Below are 17307 nucleotides of genomic sequence, written 5' to 3' on the forward strand. Positions count from 1 at the left end.
GCAATAGTGATGGGTACTTTCTGAATTTCTCCAAAACGTGGAGCACTGGAGTCGAGGTGTGGTGCAAGATCAGTGATTTATGGTGGTGTTATTTGACAAAAAAGCAACTTTATGGTTTGAAGGTCAGGCATAAAAAATTTACATCGAGGCCAGTTATTTTTTCGCTCTCACTGAAGTCAGCTGCGGGGAGAAGGGGCTGGAGCTGTCTGTGGTCTTGACGCCCTTAAAACCCCTTGGGGTGCCAAAGCTAATGCAAGGACCACAACTGTTAAAAAGATGTGTATCTTTAGTGTTTCTATTTTTTTTTATGTTTCCTCTCCCTAGTAGATATGAGCTTGGGTGTGAGCTGTTCGTGTTCGCTGTTGCAGCAGCCTTTTGAATGGTTCACAGCAGATTGCCTGTAGGTATGGGGGTTTGCATTTGGTCTCTGTGACTTGCTGCCTCTGAACAGGTTTCTTAAGTGACTGGGAAGTATTTTAAAGCTATAAGGGCCAGATTCAGCCCATCACAATGGCAAAAAAAGACTTCCTCACACACCTTAAACTCAGTGTCACTACGTAGTCAACTTCTGTGGTCTTTTGTGCAAATTCGTGTCTTGTCAAAATGCTGTCTTAAAGAGGTTCTCTGTCAAAGTACAAATATATATGCTGGTCATTCGTCAGCATTGAAGTCCTCAGAATTGCATTGTATTGCAATTTTGTAATCGCATAGGAATGATTTTGTTCCCAAGAGCAATTTACTAATGGCTTTTTAAATGTTATGTTCTAGCTTGCCAGTGTAATGGTCACAGCACCTGCATCAACAATAATGTCTGTGATCAATGTAAAAACTTAACAACAGGAAAGCAATGTGAAACATGCATGCCAGGCTATTATGGGGATCCCACAAATGGAGGACAGTGTACAGGTAAGTCATGCTGCTGAGAGGAAAAAAAACATTGAAATGAGATTTTATGTGATGTGAAATTAACCTTTCTTTCAATGTTTCTTTGACAATACAGATGAGTTGATCAGCTAAATTAATGATTCAAAATCAAATTAATATTTTTAAGAGAAACTTGGGATTCATAATCATCTTTTTGCAGTTATTGTTTGGTCTGGGTGCTCTAAGAACAAGATGGTAATTTAAAGATGCTCTCCCAGGTAGGGGAAGGAGAAAGAAATTGTCTTGTGGGAGTAAACAGTTTAAGTCCTGTTATTTCAAAGGCATCTTTTCCTTGCATGTAAACAACCCTCTTAAAAGCAGCAAGAAGGTACTTATAAATGAAGTTCAGTATGTCTGATAGCACTAATTTGTATGAATGCATGATGGTACTGGAGGGATTATGCATTTAACAGACCAACAAGTCTTATTCATGTATAGTTCAAAAAGAAAAGCCTGGTATGCTGAGGACTGCAAGGCACCCTGACCTATTCTGTCCAGTTTTGTAATCGCTGCATTGCATTACAGGATTCTACTTGAAGTGACAGAATGAAGTCAAATACACTATACACTACATTTTTTATTATTTTTTATATATTGCTGTAGGGCTGCTTTTTTACTTACATGGGTGATTTTGAAGTTGACAGTAAGTTTTTCCTTTGTAACTAAATGAGAGAAGGAGGGATATGTTCAATATGAAAAGTCATTAAGGTAGTGGAGATTTAATCTAGGAAGGTGCTAGAAAATTTTGTCACATGACTTTTTCTTCTTTGTTATTGATGTTTCTTTAACTGGACCTTTACTTCTCAAGGCATATTTATTCATTTAACGGGTTCACTTGCTCTTCGGCACTTTAACATGCAGTACTCAATGCATAAAGCTGCATGTCTAGTAAACTCAAGCACAATATGTAGAAAGTGTTCAAGGGGATGGAAAGATTAATGTCTACCCCTATTGACAATTGCACATTGCTGGTGCTTTATGATGCTTTAAATAATTCTTAATAGTTCTCTTATTTCCTGAAGTTGACAAAATGTTCTTTTGCTGTCTATATCACATTTATGGCAAAATGATGTATTAATACAGCTTTTATTCTTCAGGGATACATTAGCTATCAACCAAATAAGTATTCCATCACCTTTAGTGAATTATGTGTAGTGAAATAAAGGCTAAAATCAATTTATAAGACCAGTAAAATTATAAATTTTATTACTTGTTTTTTCAACCCTAGCCTGTAAGGGTACATATTTTTACTGGTAGACATGATTGTAACAGGAGCTATTTAGACTAAAAATGCTTTAAAAAAAATAACTGTTTTGAGGCTTTATCTGCATTGTATTTTGTAGGTTAGAGCCCATAAATCTGTTTAAGTCTTTTAAGACATTTTGATGAATCTAGTCATCATGAACTGTTAGTTGTTCTTCAGTATCATGATTTTTGTTTCTGTGATAGAGGTGCCCAAACTGTGGGCCAGAGATTTCTGCAGGAAAAAATACAAGTGATTTATAGATAAGCCAAATCAATTTTACTTGGATTTAAGAGGATTGTGGAACCATAGATGAGATCAGGCAGTGTGCAAATATAAAGAAAGTAAAGCATGTTTGTTTGTTTGTTTTCTTCCTTCGTTATGGTATCGCTTTTGCTAACAGAGAAAAAATTTGAAAATAGCTCAAAATTAAAACCATAATTAAAGTAAAAGCATAAGGAAAAAAATGTTAGTGGAAGAAAGGGCAACCTGTTCAGAAGCTGAACCAAAGTGTGACTGAAATAATTCAAAAATGAAGCAGGAAATTGTATGGAATAGCCAATCAAAGAAAAAAAAAAAAGAAAAACACAACTGAAAAAAACAGTCATCCTCACAGTCCTGTCTTGTGTCACTTTGCTGTTGCCAGCTGAGTTTCTGGCTGGACCCTACTGATACTTCTTTTCTGCTATGAATTATTTTTCTCTATGAGCGTTGAAACTGCCTGAGAATGCAGTGCATTTTTTCTTTGGAGCTGCTGGGTTATTTCTTTGAGGATCCAGATTGAAAATGTTTTAAAGGAATGACAAGATAATGACTATAACTCTTGAAGTACATCTGTAATACTATAATATTCTTCATATAACAAGTTGCTATAGTTACAGGGGTGTAACTTGGTTATTGTTGTGGTTTAAACCCAGCTGGTAACTAAGCCCCACACAGCTGCTCGCTCACTCCCCCTGCATAGGGATGGGGTAGAGAACTGGAAAAAGGTAAAACTCAAGGGTTGAGATAAAGATGGTTTAATAGGTAAAGCAAAAGCCATGCGTGCAAGCAAAGCAAAACAAGGAATTCCTTCCCCACTTCCCATGGACAGGCAGGTGCTCAGCCCTCACCAGGAAGGCAGGGCTCCATCATGCTTGAGCAGTTATTTGGGAAGACAAATGCCATCACTCCGAATGTCCCCTCCCTCTTCCCCCAGCTTTATATGCTGAGCATGAAGTCATGTGGTATGGGATATCCCTTTGGTCAGTTGGGGTCAGCTGTCCCGGCTGTGTGCCCTCTCAGCTTTTTGTGCCCCCCAGGCTACTCACCGGCGGGGTGATGTGAGGGGCAGAGAAGCCCTTGGCTCAATGCAAGCCCTGCTCAGCGATAACAAAAACATCTCTGTGTTATAAACACTGTTTTCAGCACAAATCCAAAACATAGCCCCATACTAGCTACTGTGAAGAAAAATAACTCTATCTCAGCCAAAATCAGCGCAGTTATGAATTGGAGAACAGTTGTAGGTGGGAAAAGAAATTGTACTCCATCTCTGCAGTTGAGAGGCAAAGTGGTGTATACTGGGAGAAAAAACTAAGAATTATTCTCTTAAGGTACTAGTGACATACAGTATAAAATAATTTTTCCCACTGTCCTGACAGAAGTACTTGTGTTGGGTACATATATTATGTATTCTATTGTTGTGATATATGCACTATAGGTAATATCTCACCTCCCAACTTAGTTTGACTATTGGGGATATAGTTAAAAAAAGATTTGCAAGAAAACCTTCCTTTTCTTTTATATGCTGGGTTAGCCTTTGCTGTTCCTTGGATCCCTGATGATCTTGAAAGGAAGGAGAAGTAGATGCGTAGCAAGTCTTCGGAATTTTTTTTTTCCTTAACAATGCTAATCCTTTCCTAAATCCTTTCCATTTATACTTCTGGGAGGTCATTCAGTAAGCTCTGAAAGAAGCTGACTGTCCACTCCTGAATCATCAATTCTGTTCTGACCTTTGTCCAGGGATGGAAAACTCTGTACAAATATAGCTATTTTCCTTATTCTACTTTGGGAATAGTGATGCTTTTAAACCTGTCATCAAAGAAGTAATACATTCACAGTGGAATTGCATAGTGTTATGCTATCAAATTACTATGGGATGAGTAACAGTTGTTACAGGAAAAAGATATAATTTGTGTTTCAGAAGATTTTGAATATTTGTGATTAAAGAATGGGTAAAAAGAAATTGACTTTTCTGGATTTTTGCTCACTAGAATTGCTGACTTTTCAATAGCTTTAAAACAAATCTAAGGACTCGCTTTGCATCCTGATATGATGCAGGCTTACTAGATGTGAGAAAGCTGAAAAGGACAAAGCAAATATGGAGGCATAGTAACAGGCTTCAAATATGCAAAAGGAAGCTGAAAAGAGAGAATGATGATAAAGTGCCTTCCCCCACACCCCCATTTTGGCTGAGAAGAAAGTAATGGGATTAGGTTGCAGGAAGAAAGGTTAAAGTGGTATACAAGGAAAACTTTCTACTGGTTAAACTGTAAAATAGGTTGCCTAAAGACATGAAATCTGCATTATCACCTACACTATATTTTTAAAATTTTCAAACTAGTGTTGGAAAAGGGCAGTGAATTAGCTGATTCCACATGTTCTTCTCCAGTCCTAATTTTCAAAAGATTCTTGGAGTCTACAGATCTAGAATGCTGGGAGGTATTGAGTAAAGATAGATCATTTTCTTATTAAATTGGAATAGTTTATGTATAGTAAAATGACTATGGATATTTGACATGCTATGAGTGTTTAATACACATGTTCCTGAGTCTTACATATTACTTGTTTTGGAACCTGTAGCATTTTTGTTATTAAAAAGCATTAAAAAGCTTTTGTCTAATGCAGGTTTACTCTGTGATTAATTCTCACTCTATTTATGTCAGAAGTGTAGTGTATTGGTTGCTGATGGACAATAATTTGATGATGATCATATTTTTAATAATTGTTGTACTTTTTTTTTTAAAAAAGATATGCAGTAGCAATTATTCATTTTAACTCTGTCACTTGAAGTCTTTCTTCTATACAGAGAATGAAAGTTAAAGTTTGTATTCTTGATGTAGATGTGATCTTTATATTCAGTATTCCTGAAAAGTGGCCTGCAGTTAAGATGTATATACTCCTCCTTTATGACATTTCACTGCACAATTATGTAGTTTGAATTATTTTTATATTTGATTTATTGCTGCATTCTACAAAAAAACCCCAAGAACTAGTAGTAAACTAGTAGTCAACTAGTTTACTAGTTAACTAGTAGTTAAGGTTTTGTGACTGTAACTTACTATAGTAATCTGTTCTTACACTAATTTAAAATGGTTCCAGAGAGTTACTATGTCTGTGATGTGAAACAGGTAGCTAAAATCTAAAATGAAATTAATTTTTTATCTTACGCTATGATATATTTTTAGTTAAAAAAACACAAAAATTCTACATTCTTTGTTGGAAATAATCATACACAGTGCACAAATTAGTAATGTGTGCATGCTTAAGATTTGTAAGCTAAAGCCCCTGTATGTCAAAGAAAAGTGTAAAGAGATAGTACCATCAAAGTTACCATGTAAAGTTACAGCATCTTTTTTAAGAGTTCACTCCATGTTCAAGAACATGAGGGAAGCCAGGGGTGAATTCTGAGCATGAAGGAACAGAGTGCTTGAGCAATGGACAAATCTGGGGTTCCACACCAAGCTCCAATTCTGTTTACCCCTTTTACCTGACGGATCTTGAGTGCAAATGCATGAGTAACCCTTGGAGTGCTAAATGCACTGCTGTCAGTCTGTGCCAGAAATATCTGAGGAATCAACCCCCCTAGTGATCTAACAGAATATGGCACACACATCGCGTTGTGCGGAAGCTTGGATGAGAGATGCACAGCTCAGCCTTGTTTGCTTCTGAGCAGGTAAAGCTATTCAGATGTAGGAAACCTAGGAAGCCTTGTAGTCTGAGATGGAGAAGAGTTGGAGAACGGATATTCAAAATAGAAATTACTTTTATTATTATTATGTTTTTCTAATTCTGCTCAAGTCCTGTTTGAGGTACAATTTTGAAGGCATGACTATCAGAATTCAGTAAAAGAAATTCATCCCTAAATGTTGGTGGATTTTGGAAATAAACCAGCTCTGGCTGTAGATGGGAACAGATATTGGCTTGCTGTCTTGGTGGTTTCTCTTAGTGTTACATTTTCTTGAAGGTCTTGCTCTGTCATGTACTGCATGTCTGGGAAATATGCAATGTTTTAATAGAAATTCTATAAAAGATAGAGTTTTAAGTGTACTGCAGACCAGCAAAAAGTAACAGGAGAAAACAGTATAGGAGATTGCTTGGAACAATTTTGTGTCATCTTGGCAACATTTTTTAGCATTATTTTCAAACTTATTAATCATTTACTTAGTTGTCAATGTTAAAAAACTACTCTCGTTGCTTATCATCTTGTCATTTTCTTTACGCATGGTATTTTTAAAAATTATTCTTAAAATGCATGAGATGCCAGGAGAAAACTCTTTACTGTAACTTATGACACACACTGTGAATGTATAATACCTTTAATAATAAGATAACATAAGCACTTTTCTGTATTGCCATTTTCCCCATAAAGAAATAACATCCCAAGCAGCGTTTAGATTCCCATAACTGTTTTACCATTGCTGTTGCTTCTGCAGTAGGAGTAAAACTGTCAGTATCAGCACAGCAGGAACATTGTATTTCAACTGGAACCACTCACTCTCTAAGCAGCCTTAGTAAGTGTGGTGTTTAAGACACTGATGGCCATTCTGTAGAAGTCTCCTACCAGACAGGCTGTATGGGTGAAGTTTTCTAAGCAAGTCTGTAGCATTTCTACAGCTTTTATTGATCTGTCCCCTTCTCTGCTATCACACAGTTGAATGTTTTCATTACTAAAGGCAACGGCTTCCCCCCTACATTTGATTTAGAATTATTGTGTTTGAAAATGTGAAGTTAATTGTTCATTGGAAACATTCATTTTTTTATCAGATCTTTAAGCCGTTAGCAAAAGCAAGCATGTTTCTAGAGAGTGTACACCAAGTGTGCATCAAGTCCATAGCATCCATTGCAGCCACCTGAGAAGTCTGGGTGTCTTTTTTTTTTTTTTGTTCTTCTAGTACACCGTGTGTGGACAGAACAAATCTGAGCTTTTCTACTACTCTTTTAAAGCATGTCTTTGCAAGAGCATGCCTTTTGCAGTGTCTGCTTCTTATGCACAATGTGTAACTCAGTACTTGGCACTCACATTCATATACATGTGCTTTTGTGTGTACATCTACACATGCTACTCCCTGATTTCGTTCCACATGAACTTTGGCAGCTGTACATTTGCTACCTAACTTACATATATCTACAGTAAGTACCTCAAAGAGATTAAAAAAAACCAGATAGGCACCAATTAAAGATCAAGTTATTAGACTAGCTTTAAGGTATCTTGACTTAGGTGAAATTGATCCCAGCAATGTATTTGCCTAGCAAAAAAAAGTTGTGTAGATATATATTTGTGATTATTTCTATTGGTTACAAGAATTAAAAATAAAAACTTGTGACTTGTTGATGACTAAGATACATCTTCAGTAACAGGAGGAAAATGCATGGTGCGAAATCTTGCTGCTCAAAGAATGTGATTATTCTACTGAGTAACTGACAGGTTTTATGAGAAGAGGCTGAAGATGGCAGAAGTCATTATTTCCAGTGTCTATGAAAGAGGGGTATGAGAAAGATGTTAAACTGATCATGGCAGCTAATTGAAAATGTTCTCCTTGTTTTTTAGGTTCTATCTATTACATTTATTTAGGTTCGAAAGGTGTCTGTTTGGTAGATTTACACATTGTTTTTCTCTGGCACTGTTTATGACATTTTTACTTACTCAGCAGTAGGAACCTTTGTAACATGTTTTCGTCATGACAGTCCAAGGAAGAAATGGTACAGATTTCCTTCCTTCCCTGTCTCTCCAAATGTAATGCTGTTAGAAGCTACCATAGGCACCATCAGGAACAGAGCCCTGTTCCTATGGAGTACAAAGGGCAATCAGTGTGTTAGATATTGGTGGTGGGATGGGTGGGATCAGTTTCATTCACAAGGAGCACATGTGCATTAGAGTAGGGTGGGTTTTTTTGGTAGGCAGCACATCTAAGAAACTCCCCAATTACTTTGGAGTAGTCTGTAGTCTGATTTATTAGAACACAAACATCAACGTGAACAGCTAGGGGAGGTGTACTAAAGAAAACCAACTGGAAACAGATCTACCTTTTTCTAACAAAGTTCTCTGCCAGTTTTCTTTCCAATCCAACAACTTCTTGCTGTGTTCAAGCTGAATCATACTCCATACAATCCACACTAGATCTTAGGAAAGTCCCTTTTTTCCTATCGTCCAGTATGTTTTGATGCTGCTCTTTTGTTATAGGTAGGCCTCTTCTTTTCTGAAATATCTCCTAGTTTCTATTCCTGCTCCAGGTTTTCTGCTTCTCATGACCTTCTCTCTCAATTCTGCCTGCTGCTCCCAATAGTTTTTGTAAAACTTGTAATTTTTATTTGCATCCAAGGAAGAAGCAGTTTCCTCTCCCATTTGGAGAGTACAAAGTATCCCATAGTGTCCAGGACAATGTAAATGGGGTCTTTCTGTTTGCTCCACAGCCATATTCTTAAAATATATATACATACACATATATATGTGTGTATGCATACACAGTGCACAGCATTGTATATTAAATTGTAATGCAGCAAATTACATAATTTCACACATTACAGAAAGCATCCTGTCTTTCATAAAGGAAAAATTTGATCGCATGATAAGGAAAACAATTTAGTGTTCAATTTCTTTTTTGAATTAAAATATGCGGTTGTCTACTTAGTTGATAGAAAGGTACCTGGTAATTTCCCTTTAGACTTATTTTTCTAGATCTCAAAAAAGTTATACAGGCAGTGAGGGAACAGAAAGCAGCAGTCTTAATTTTTCACTTCAACACTATCACTACATAGCTTTTAAATTACCTGTAGTTTGCGATTGCATAGGGCAGGTGTAGAGAAGCATCAACCTAAATATTCTGAATATAAACACTTTATGACTGTATTTACAGCAGTAAACTCAAAAGTGGAAGAAATTATTTCCCTAAGATTTATTTTATTTAGTAAATATCATATCACAATGACATTATGCTTGAGTTTAAGTCTCAGAACACCTGGAGACTAATGTATCTTAGCATTAGGAACTGTATGATGCTACTTTAAACAGGCAAAACTAGGTAGATGCCACTGGCCTGGGAAATAGTTTTTGGAGGGAGAAATGAAATCTTATGTTTAAAACTTCATCAAGGGATTTTTTTCAGTATCTGAACTCATTTTGTTTTGTTGTGATTCAGAACTTTAGAAACAGTTTCTGCAGCAATCCTGGCCTTTGTAAATATTTTAAGGTAAAATAGGAATTGAAGATTCTGTCTGTCGGGAAGGTCCTACCACTGTCCGGTGTCTGATGCATATGTTGGTAACTTTTCAGGACTATCGTAAAATAGCTGTACAATTGGGGGATTTCTTCTCTTTAACAACACAGTTAAATATTCTAGTAATTTCTAGTTGTTGTAGGTAATTCATGCCAGCAGTCTGAGCAGTAGGAAAGTGATAATGATTTTGTTTTAGATTAAATTTATAGTCTGCTTTTGAAAAGGCAATTTTAGTGTGCTAAATCTTTTTTTTTTAAAAAAATTATTATTTTCTTTTTTTTTTATTACTGTGAGTGTTGACTGAGCACTGGAGCAGATTGCCCAGAGAAGCTGTGGATACTTCCTCCTTGGAGATACTCAAAACCCCTCTGGATAGGGTCCTGGGCAACTGGCTTTATGTGGCCCTAGCTGGGCAGGTGGGTTGGACCAGATGATCTCCAGGGGTCCCTTCCAACCTCAGCTGTTCTGTGATTTGAAAACAGTGCCATATACTGAGGCATTAAAGGCCAGACATTTCAAAACTTCTATTTTTCATGTCCTGTTACTTTGGTTCCATATACCATTCCTAAGGGAGCATAATATCCATCTTTGAAAACCTTGCAAGAATTCTTCAAATTTATATTTACGTTACCACTAAGCTCTTGTCAAGTGTTTAAACAGTGATTTACAACAGAACTCCACAGCCTTCATATTCATTGGCTGGTTGAAGATTTTCAGTGTGCAAAGTTTGAATACTGTTTAATAATACCATAATCAAAGTTGATTACAAATTGACCTCAGCTGGTATAAGTATTCATGCTATTTTTTCCCAGCTTTAATTTTTCTGTGCCTCTGTTTGCTATCATGTTTTATGATTCTATGTTTCCTTAAAAATGCATGCAAAACCTGCACGCGTTGTACAAATAGCTTGGTTAACTTTATCCAGTAATGACTTCTCTGCTTCAGTAAGATGCTTTTTATATTGTTTCACCTACTTCTGTTTAATTCTATCTTCTTTGTAAAGTGGAATTAACACAGCTGAACAAGGAGAGAGGAGACACGCTGCTATCTGTTGAATAGCTTTGCAACTCCATCAGTTTTGCCCTGACTTATACCTTTCTTGTTACAATACAGTTATCCATACTTTCTCTGGGTTGTAGCATGAAGCACTTTTGCACTAAGGCTTTTCAAAACCCAAATCTAATGCAACTGCACTGTCTCATTTATGTGATATGCTTGTAAAGGAAGTTAGACCATTATTTTGAGGTCTGGCAATGAGTGTATTTGTGTGTAGAGTTCAAGCGGCCTTTTCTTGGGTTTTTGGTGCTTTGTTTTTTGGTGTGTTTCTTTTTTATTATTTTGTTTTGTTTGTTTTTGTTTACTAGGTTCTCGATTTGTTAAACAGCTGGACATGTAGTAAAGTTTTTATCCCCAAAACACATTCAGTGGACTGAAAAGTTGTAAATGCTCAATGAACTGTCAACTAATAACTGTTAGAGTATTACAGTATTAACTTCATACTGTGAGATCTGAAAGTGCATTTGATGACTGATGTATAGCTCTGTCAAATATTATGTGGCCAAATCAAAGAGAACAAGAAAAGCCCCCAAAAACTCCAACCAAACTCCCAAAGAACAAAAAGTCTCCCGAAACCCCAACTCCCAACAAAAACTCCTTGCCTGATTGCTCATTACAATTCTTAGCATAAATGCTTGTGCTAGTTTTTGTAGCCCTGTAATCTTTATTTTGTGCCTTTATTGTAAAGTTTTATGGTTGTACCCCTGGGTTTTTTTTTTTTTTTGCACATGCTTTTACACCTGACCTAAGCGAGCCAAATGCTCACTTTTAAGTCAATGAGTAAATAGGCAAATAAGGTTTTTCCAGAAAACTGAGGCATCCCCTGACCTGGAAGACAGGGATAAGGAGGAGCGGAATGAAGTCCCCACAGTGCAGGAGGAAGCAGTGGCCTGCTGCTCCGCTCAGAAATACACAGGTATATGGAGTCAGATGGGATCCACCTGGGAGCACTGAGGGAGCTGGTGGAGGAGCTCACCAAGCCCACTGTCCATCGTTTATCAACAGTCCTGGCTGACCAGGGAGGTCCCAGAAGACTGGCAGTCAGCCAGTGTGACCCCAATCTACAAGAAGGGCAGGAAGGAGGATCTGGGGCACTATGAGTCTGTCAGCCTGACCTCGGTGCTGGGGGAGGTTATGGAGCAGCTCACCATGAGGGCCATCATGTGGCACGTGCCGGACAACTGGGGGATCAGGCCCAGCCACCTGGGCTTGTGAAAGATAAAGATGGGTCCGGCTTGACAAACCCGATCTCCCTCTACAACAAGGTGACCCGCTTAGTGGATGAGGGAAAGGCTGTGGATGTTGTTGACCTGGACCTTAGTAAAGCCTTTGACACCATCTCCCACAGCATCTCCTGGAGAAACTGGCTGCTCATGGCTTGGACGGGTGTGCTCTATGCTGCGTAAAAGGTTTGCTGGACAGTTGAGCTCAGAGTGGTAGTAAATGGAGTCACCTCTGGCTGGCAGCAGGTCATAAGTGGGCTCAGTGCTGGGCCAATTCTGTTGAATATTTTCATTGACAATCTGGATGGGGGCCTGAGTGCACCCTCAGTCTGCAGACGACACCCCGTTGGGGGTCAGTGCTGACCTGCCGGGGGGCAGGGGGCTCTGCAGGGGGGTCTGGGCAGGCCAGGCCGATGTGCCAGGGCCACTTGCATGAGGTTCAACCAGGCTCAGTGCCGGGCCCTGCCCGTGGGTCACACCAGCCCCAGGCAGCGCTGCGGGCTGGGGCAGGGGGCTGGGAGCTGCCTGGGGGGAAAGGGCCTGGGGGGGCTGGCTGACGGCCGGCTGGGCAGGAGCCAGCAGGGTGCCCAGGGGGGCAAGGGGGCCAACAGCACCCTGGCTTGTATCTGAAAAAGTGTGGCCAGCAGGACCAGGACAGTGACCGTCCCCCTGTACTCGGCACTGGTGGGGCCGCCCCTCGAACCCTGGGCTCAGTTCTGGGCCCCGCACGACAAGAGGGACATGGAGGGGCTGCAGCGTGTCCAGAGCCGGGCAGCGGGGCTGGGGAAGGGGCTGGAGCACAAGGCTGGTGAGGAGCGGCTGAGGGAACTGGAAGTGTTCAGCCTGGAGAAAAGGAGACTCAGGGGGACCTTATTGCTCTCTATGGCCACCTGAAAGGAGGTTGCAGGCAGGTGGGGGTCTGTCTCTTCCCCAAGATAACAAGTGATAGAGCAAGAGGAAATGGCCTCAGGTTGTGCCACGGGAGGTTTAGATTGGGTATGAGGAAAAATTTCTTCACTGAAAGGGTAGTCAAGCATTGGAACAGGCTGGCCAGGGAGGTGGTGGAATCACCATCCCTGGAAGTATGTAAGAAAATCTATGGGTGTGGTGCTTAGGGACATGGTTTAGTGATGGACTTGGTATTCCTGGGTTAACAGTTTAGACTCGATGATGTTAAAGGTGTTTTCCAATCTAAAGGATTCTATGATCCTGTGTCTAATAGTTTTTACCTGCACACAACTAGCTACTGTTCTTGATGAACTAACGGTCAAAGCATGTATTGCCTAAATTGATTTTGTACTCTGAAATGGGATATTCTGTGCACATTGCCTGAATTCTGTGCATAGTATGATCAGACTATATCCATATATATAGCTAGCATTGAGATCAGCTAGGAGCATGCGAACTACAGTTAATTTGTTTTAAAATCAAGGTACTGAAAGGACCATCTGCCTTTTGCATAAAAAATTTATAGTTAGTGCACCCAGGGCCATTTCCATCCTGAGAATCAGTTGATTCAAAACTGCACATCTTTAGTCAGGGTAGGCAAAACCTTTAGTAGTTGGAGCAGATGGAATCATTTGCTTTTTGAGGGATTTAGGTGTCAAACTCCCAAACTTCCAAAGTGTTAAACTTCCAAACCTGGAAGCCTAATGCCTTAGTACTGAAATTTATTTTGGTAACCTGCCCTTGAAGCTTTCCCAGCCTCTCATATCCATCACTGGTATCACTTACAACATCTGTTAATACCAGTTCTCTGTGGGGAACAGTCATACAGACTGTCATTTTGATGAGAATATGTAGGAATTATAATAATCTGTGATAACCAAGGAAACAAAAAATATGTGAGCTCAATAAAGTTAGATGTTAAAGAGAATTAATTGATCATTTTTTATTTTTTATAACTTCTAGAAAATTATATGCTAGCAGTTGGAACAACATTTAAAAAACAGAGATAGTTTAACTAGTGTATTAGTTTTTATTTCAATTAACTTTTTCCGCTGCTATGACCACAAAGTGGTGACACGTGTCCAGAAGCATGTTTGTATTAGCCTGTAGTAATAGTTTTAATAGCACAAAAGCTGCTGTTGCTAGCTATTAATCTTCAGTGAGCAATGACCTGATGTTTTGCTTATATCGTTAATTATTTAGAAACAAAGGACAGATGTTCACAGTCCAAATTATATCACATAATGCATTTCTATATAAAATGATTATATGAAGAAGGTAGAAATTTAAAATAGAACATCTAAATTTTGGTTCTCAAGCAATCATCAATCTTTCCTCCGATTGAGTCTGGTAGTCATAAAATTGCTTATTGAAGTCAGGTAAATTAAAAACAAACTGGGTACAACATTTAGTTTTGTAATAAATAGTGTATAGATTATTTCTAAGAGACTTTAAAAAACCCACAATTTCTTGTATTTTAAAAAATGATTCTTCTCTTGTATTTAAATTTTCAAAATGGGAAATGCGATGTGTCCAGCCACAAAAGTCCAGTTAGGACTGTAAGGAATCTTACAGTTTTTGGTCATGTTTAAGCTGTCTTGTAATCATTGATGTCTCACGCTTTTCAGCTGGTGGTGACAACAGCAGCAATCTTTGTAGCAGACGGGTGTGCGCGCATACATCCCTGGAACGCAGCACAGGACCAAGAGGAAAATATTATACAGAAGTAGTAAAAGATATTAGTTGTCAAGATAACACCAACAAACCAAGAATACTTAGTTGCTGGTAGTTGGAAAACAGGACCCTGTAGCTTTCTTACACCTAGTATTTTTAACACTTAGCCAAAGCTGATAACCTCCTCTGGTGTCATGTGGATACAGGCTTGGTGCAGCATTTAACACGAGCGGGATATTGAGAGCTAGAAAGTTCTGGTGGGGATCAACTGAAGTACCTGGAAGGCAATTCCCCACCCTGTTTACAATGATACTTTACTCTTCAAAATATTAATTCCTGTACATTTCATCGTGACTCTGACTGCACCGCAATGCCTGGGGTTTGGATGCTTTTTTGTCCAGTGTTGTCCATAGATGTCAGCACCTGTGCTGTTGTGAAACTAATGAGAATGGCAAAAAATAAGCTTTATCACTATGTAGAGTTAGATTGATTATTTTTTACTAGAAATATTAGAGTGATACTCAGTGTTTAACTTTATATCAGAAATTAGCCAAGTGGGTGAATTAGACTACTGTTGTAGACAGCTGTAAATTTGGTCTTTTCTCTTCACAGGAGAATTCTGTTTTGAAAAGGTTTCTGGTCCAAAATCTTATATTTGGGGACCTTAAGTTTTATGTAAGGTAGGACTAAGAATGAGGACAGAGAGCTTTTAACTGTCTTCTACAGGAAAAACTAACAGAAACGTAGAAGGTGTAAAGGAACACAGTATCCTTGACTAGTAGTATAAACAGCAACAAAACCATTTTCTTCTGTATCTTCCTAAAATAGAATTAGGAATGAACATGAATTGATGGGAGTTGTGGCTGTCTTACAGAATGGCAATTTGGGGTACAGTGTTTTATAGTTTTTCTGTTTAGCTGTTTTAATATCTAGCATGTAGAGAATTGCATTTATGGAATTCACTAATGCATTTAAGATCATGGGATTGGGCATTCCATCGTTAGAAGTCTAAGGTTTTAAAGGAAGTTTTATATTGGGTTAAATATTATGTTTTAGAAGCCTTCTTTTCACAGTGACTAAGTCTGTGTTCAAAATAAAAAAAATCTTTTATTCCAGGTACTTTGTGGTTGTTCACATAAATAACAGGTATTCAGTGGATTGGAACCTTATGATACTGGAGTCTGTGTGAAAAAAGACATTTTAAATAAAAATGGATAAATGTTGGAGATCGGGGGGGGGGAAGAGTTTGGTATGCTTTATAGTGTCCTCAGGTACTAGGTACAGAACTAATTTAAAAAAAGTATTCACTTACACTGTTAGTCTTGTACCTTGGTTTCTAGAAAACAGTGGGTCACAAGTTCATAGTAAACCTCTGTGAAAAGAAACTAATTTAGGATTATGCAGAAAAAGAAAAGCTCACATGAGGTGCTAAATTCCAATCATGAGGTGCTAAATTCCAATAGAAAACACGATTTTGTGTATCCTATACAAACAATATAACCAAAGGTTTCAGCAGATGAGGGGGCTGTCAAGAAATCCCATTTTGTTTTTACTTAGTGTTGTTTTGTGGGTTTTTGTGTGTGTGTGGTTTGTTTTTTTCTTTTCTTTCTTTACAAGGTTGAATAGAGATGATGACACCAATTTCTCATTTTATAGTGTACCTTATTAGGAATAAAACTACTTAATTTTAACTAAAATGCTGAAATTGGTTTTAAGTAGGTAGAGGGCTTCTTAGTACATGTAAAATATAAAGAAAAGAGATCATAGCATGATAAGATATTAAAGAGAAGCTTCATACTGCTTTTTAAAGGGAGATCATTAGAATAGTTAGCATTTTTTTTAAGACCTTTCCCCAAAGGTGATTTTAAAATTTATTTTCCCTCCTTTAGTGAATGCTGTTTATTGAACAGTATTCCAGATAATCTGAACACGGACTGAATAAAATGCCTGTAGTTGTGTTTAGTTATGAACTTAAATTTAATTCATTCCAATCAGAATGTATTTGAAATAAATCCAGTGCTACTAAAACAGAAGAAAAGCAGATTGCCATAAGAAAAATTAGTTGACGAACTCAGAAAAAGACATCTTCAACAAATTACTGTTGCAGTTACTTTTTGACTGCCAAACAAACTTTTCAGTATGCTATTAAGTGTTGTGTATACATATAATTTTCTTTTTGCTTTGTTGTGGATTAGACCTTTACTACAAAGTATGATTTGTAGCATAATTAATTGGAAATTAAAAGCAAAACCTCAGCTAAAACTAGGAACCTTTTTATAGATACATTTGTATTCCATAACCCATTTTAGAATAATCCTAGGTGAAGGACCTGGAGTTATACTTCAAGGAAAGTGTCATTGTCAAGCTGTGTTCAGATGTCTATAATTTTATGGGAGAAAAAATAAAAAGCAACTGCTGAATGTAACATTCCTCACATTTAATCTCCAGAGGGAGATTATTTGGGTGGCTGTCGGATTTTGTAAGGTTTTGACAGGATTTATGTTCCACATCTTTAAATCTTTTTGATGATTTTCCTTGATTGCATGCAGAAAACTTTTATAAATCTCCTGTCAAGCACAACTTTTTCCAGTTAATACTTGATTCTCTAAATTTGATCTTACTTACTACATCAGGATATGTGTGCTCATTGCAGAGTGGTCTGATTTTAGGAGCAGCAGCATGGGAAAGTACTGGTTCCAGCATCAGTTTAGGATTGCTATTGAAAAAACTGGTGTTTGTGCAAAACTGCTGACAGTGTGGTGGG

General features: G+C 38.0%; 1 protein-coding gene across 2 annotated transcripts in view; it reads left to right on the forward strand.

The window, feature by feature from the left end:
• The window catches only part of ATRNL1 (attractin like 1), a 524489-nt gene that overhangs the window by 142731 nt on the left and 364451 nt on the right, over window positions 1–17307 (forward strand). For both annotated transcript variants that reach the window (XM_055791879.1, XM_055791872.1), the window contains exon 19: window positions 769–906. In XM_055791879.1, the coding sequence (XP_055647854.1) occupies window positions 769–906 (138 nt within the window). The remainder of the gene's footprint in view (window positions 1–768; window positions 907–17307) is intronic.

Source organism: Falco peregrinus, chromosome 1 (assembly GCF_023634155.1).
Source record: "Falco peregrinus isolate bFalPer1 chromosome 1, bFalPer1.pri, whole genome shotgun sequence".
In the NCBI taxonomy this organism is placed as follows: Eukaryota; Metazoa; Chordata; class Aves; order Falconiformes; family Falconidae; genus Falco; species Falco peregrinus.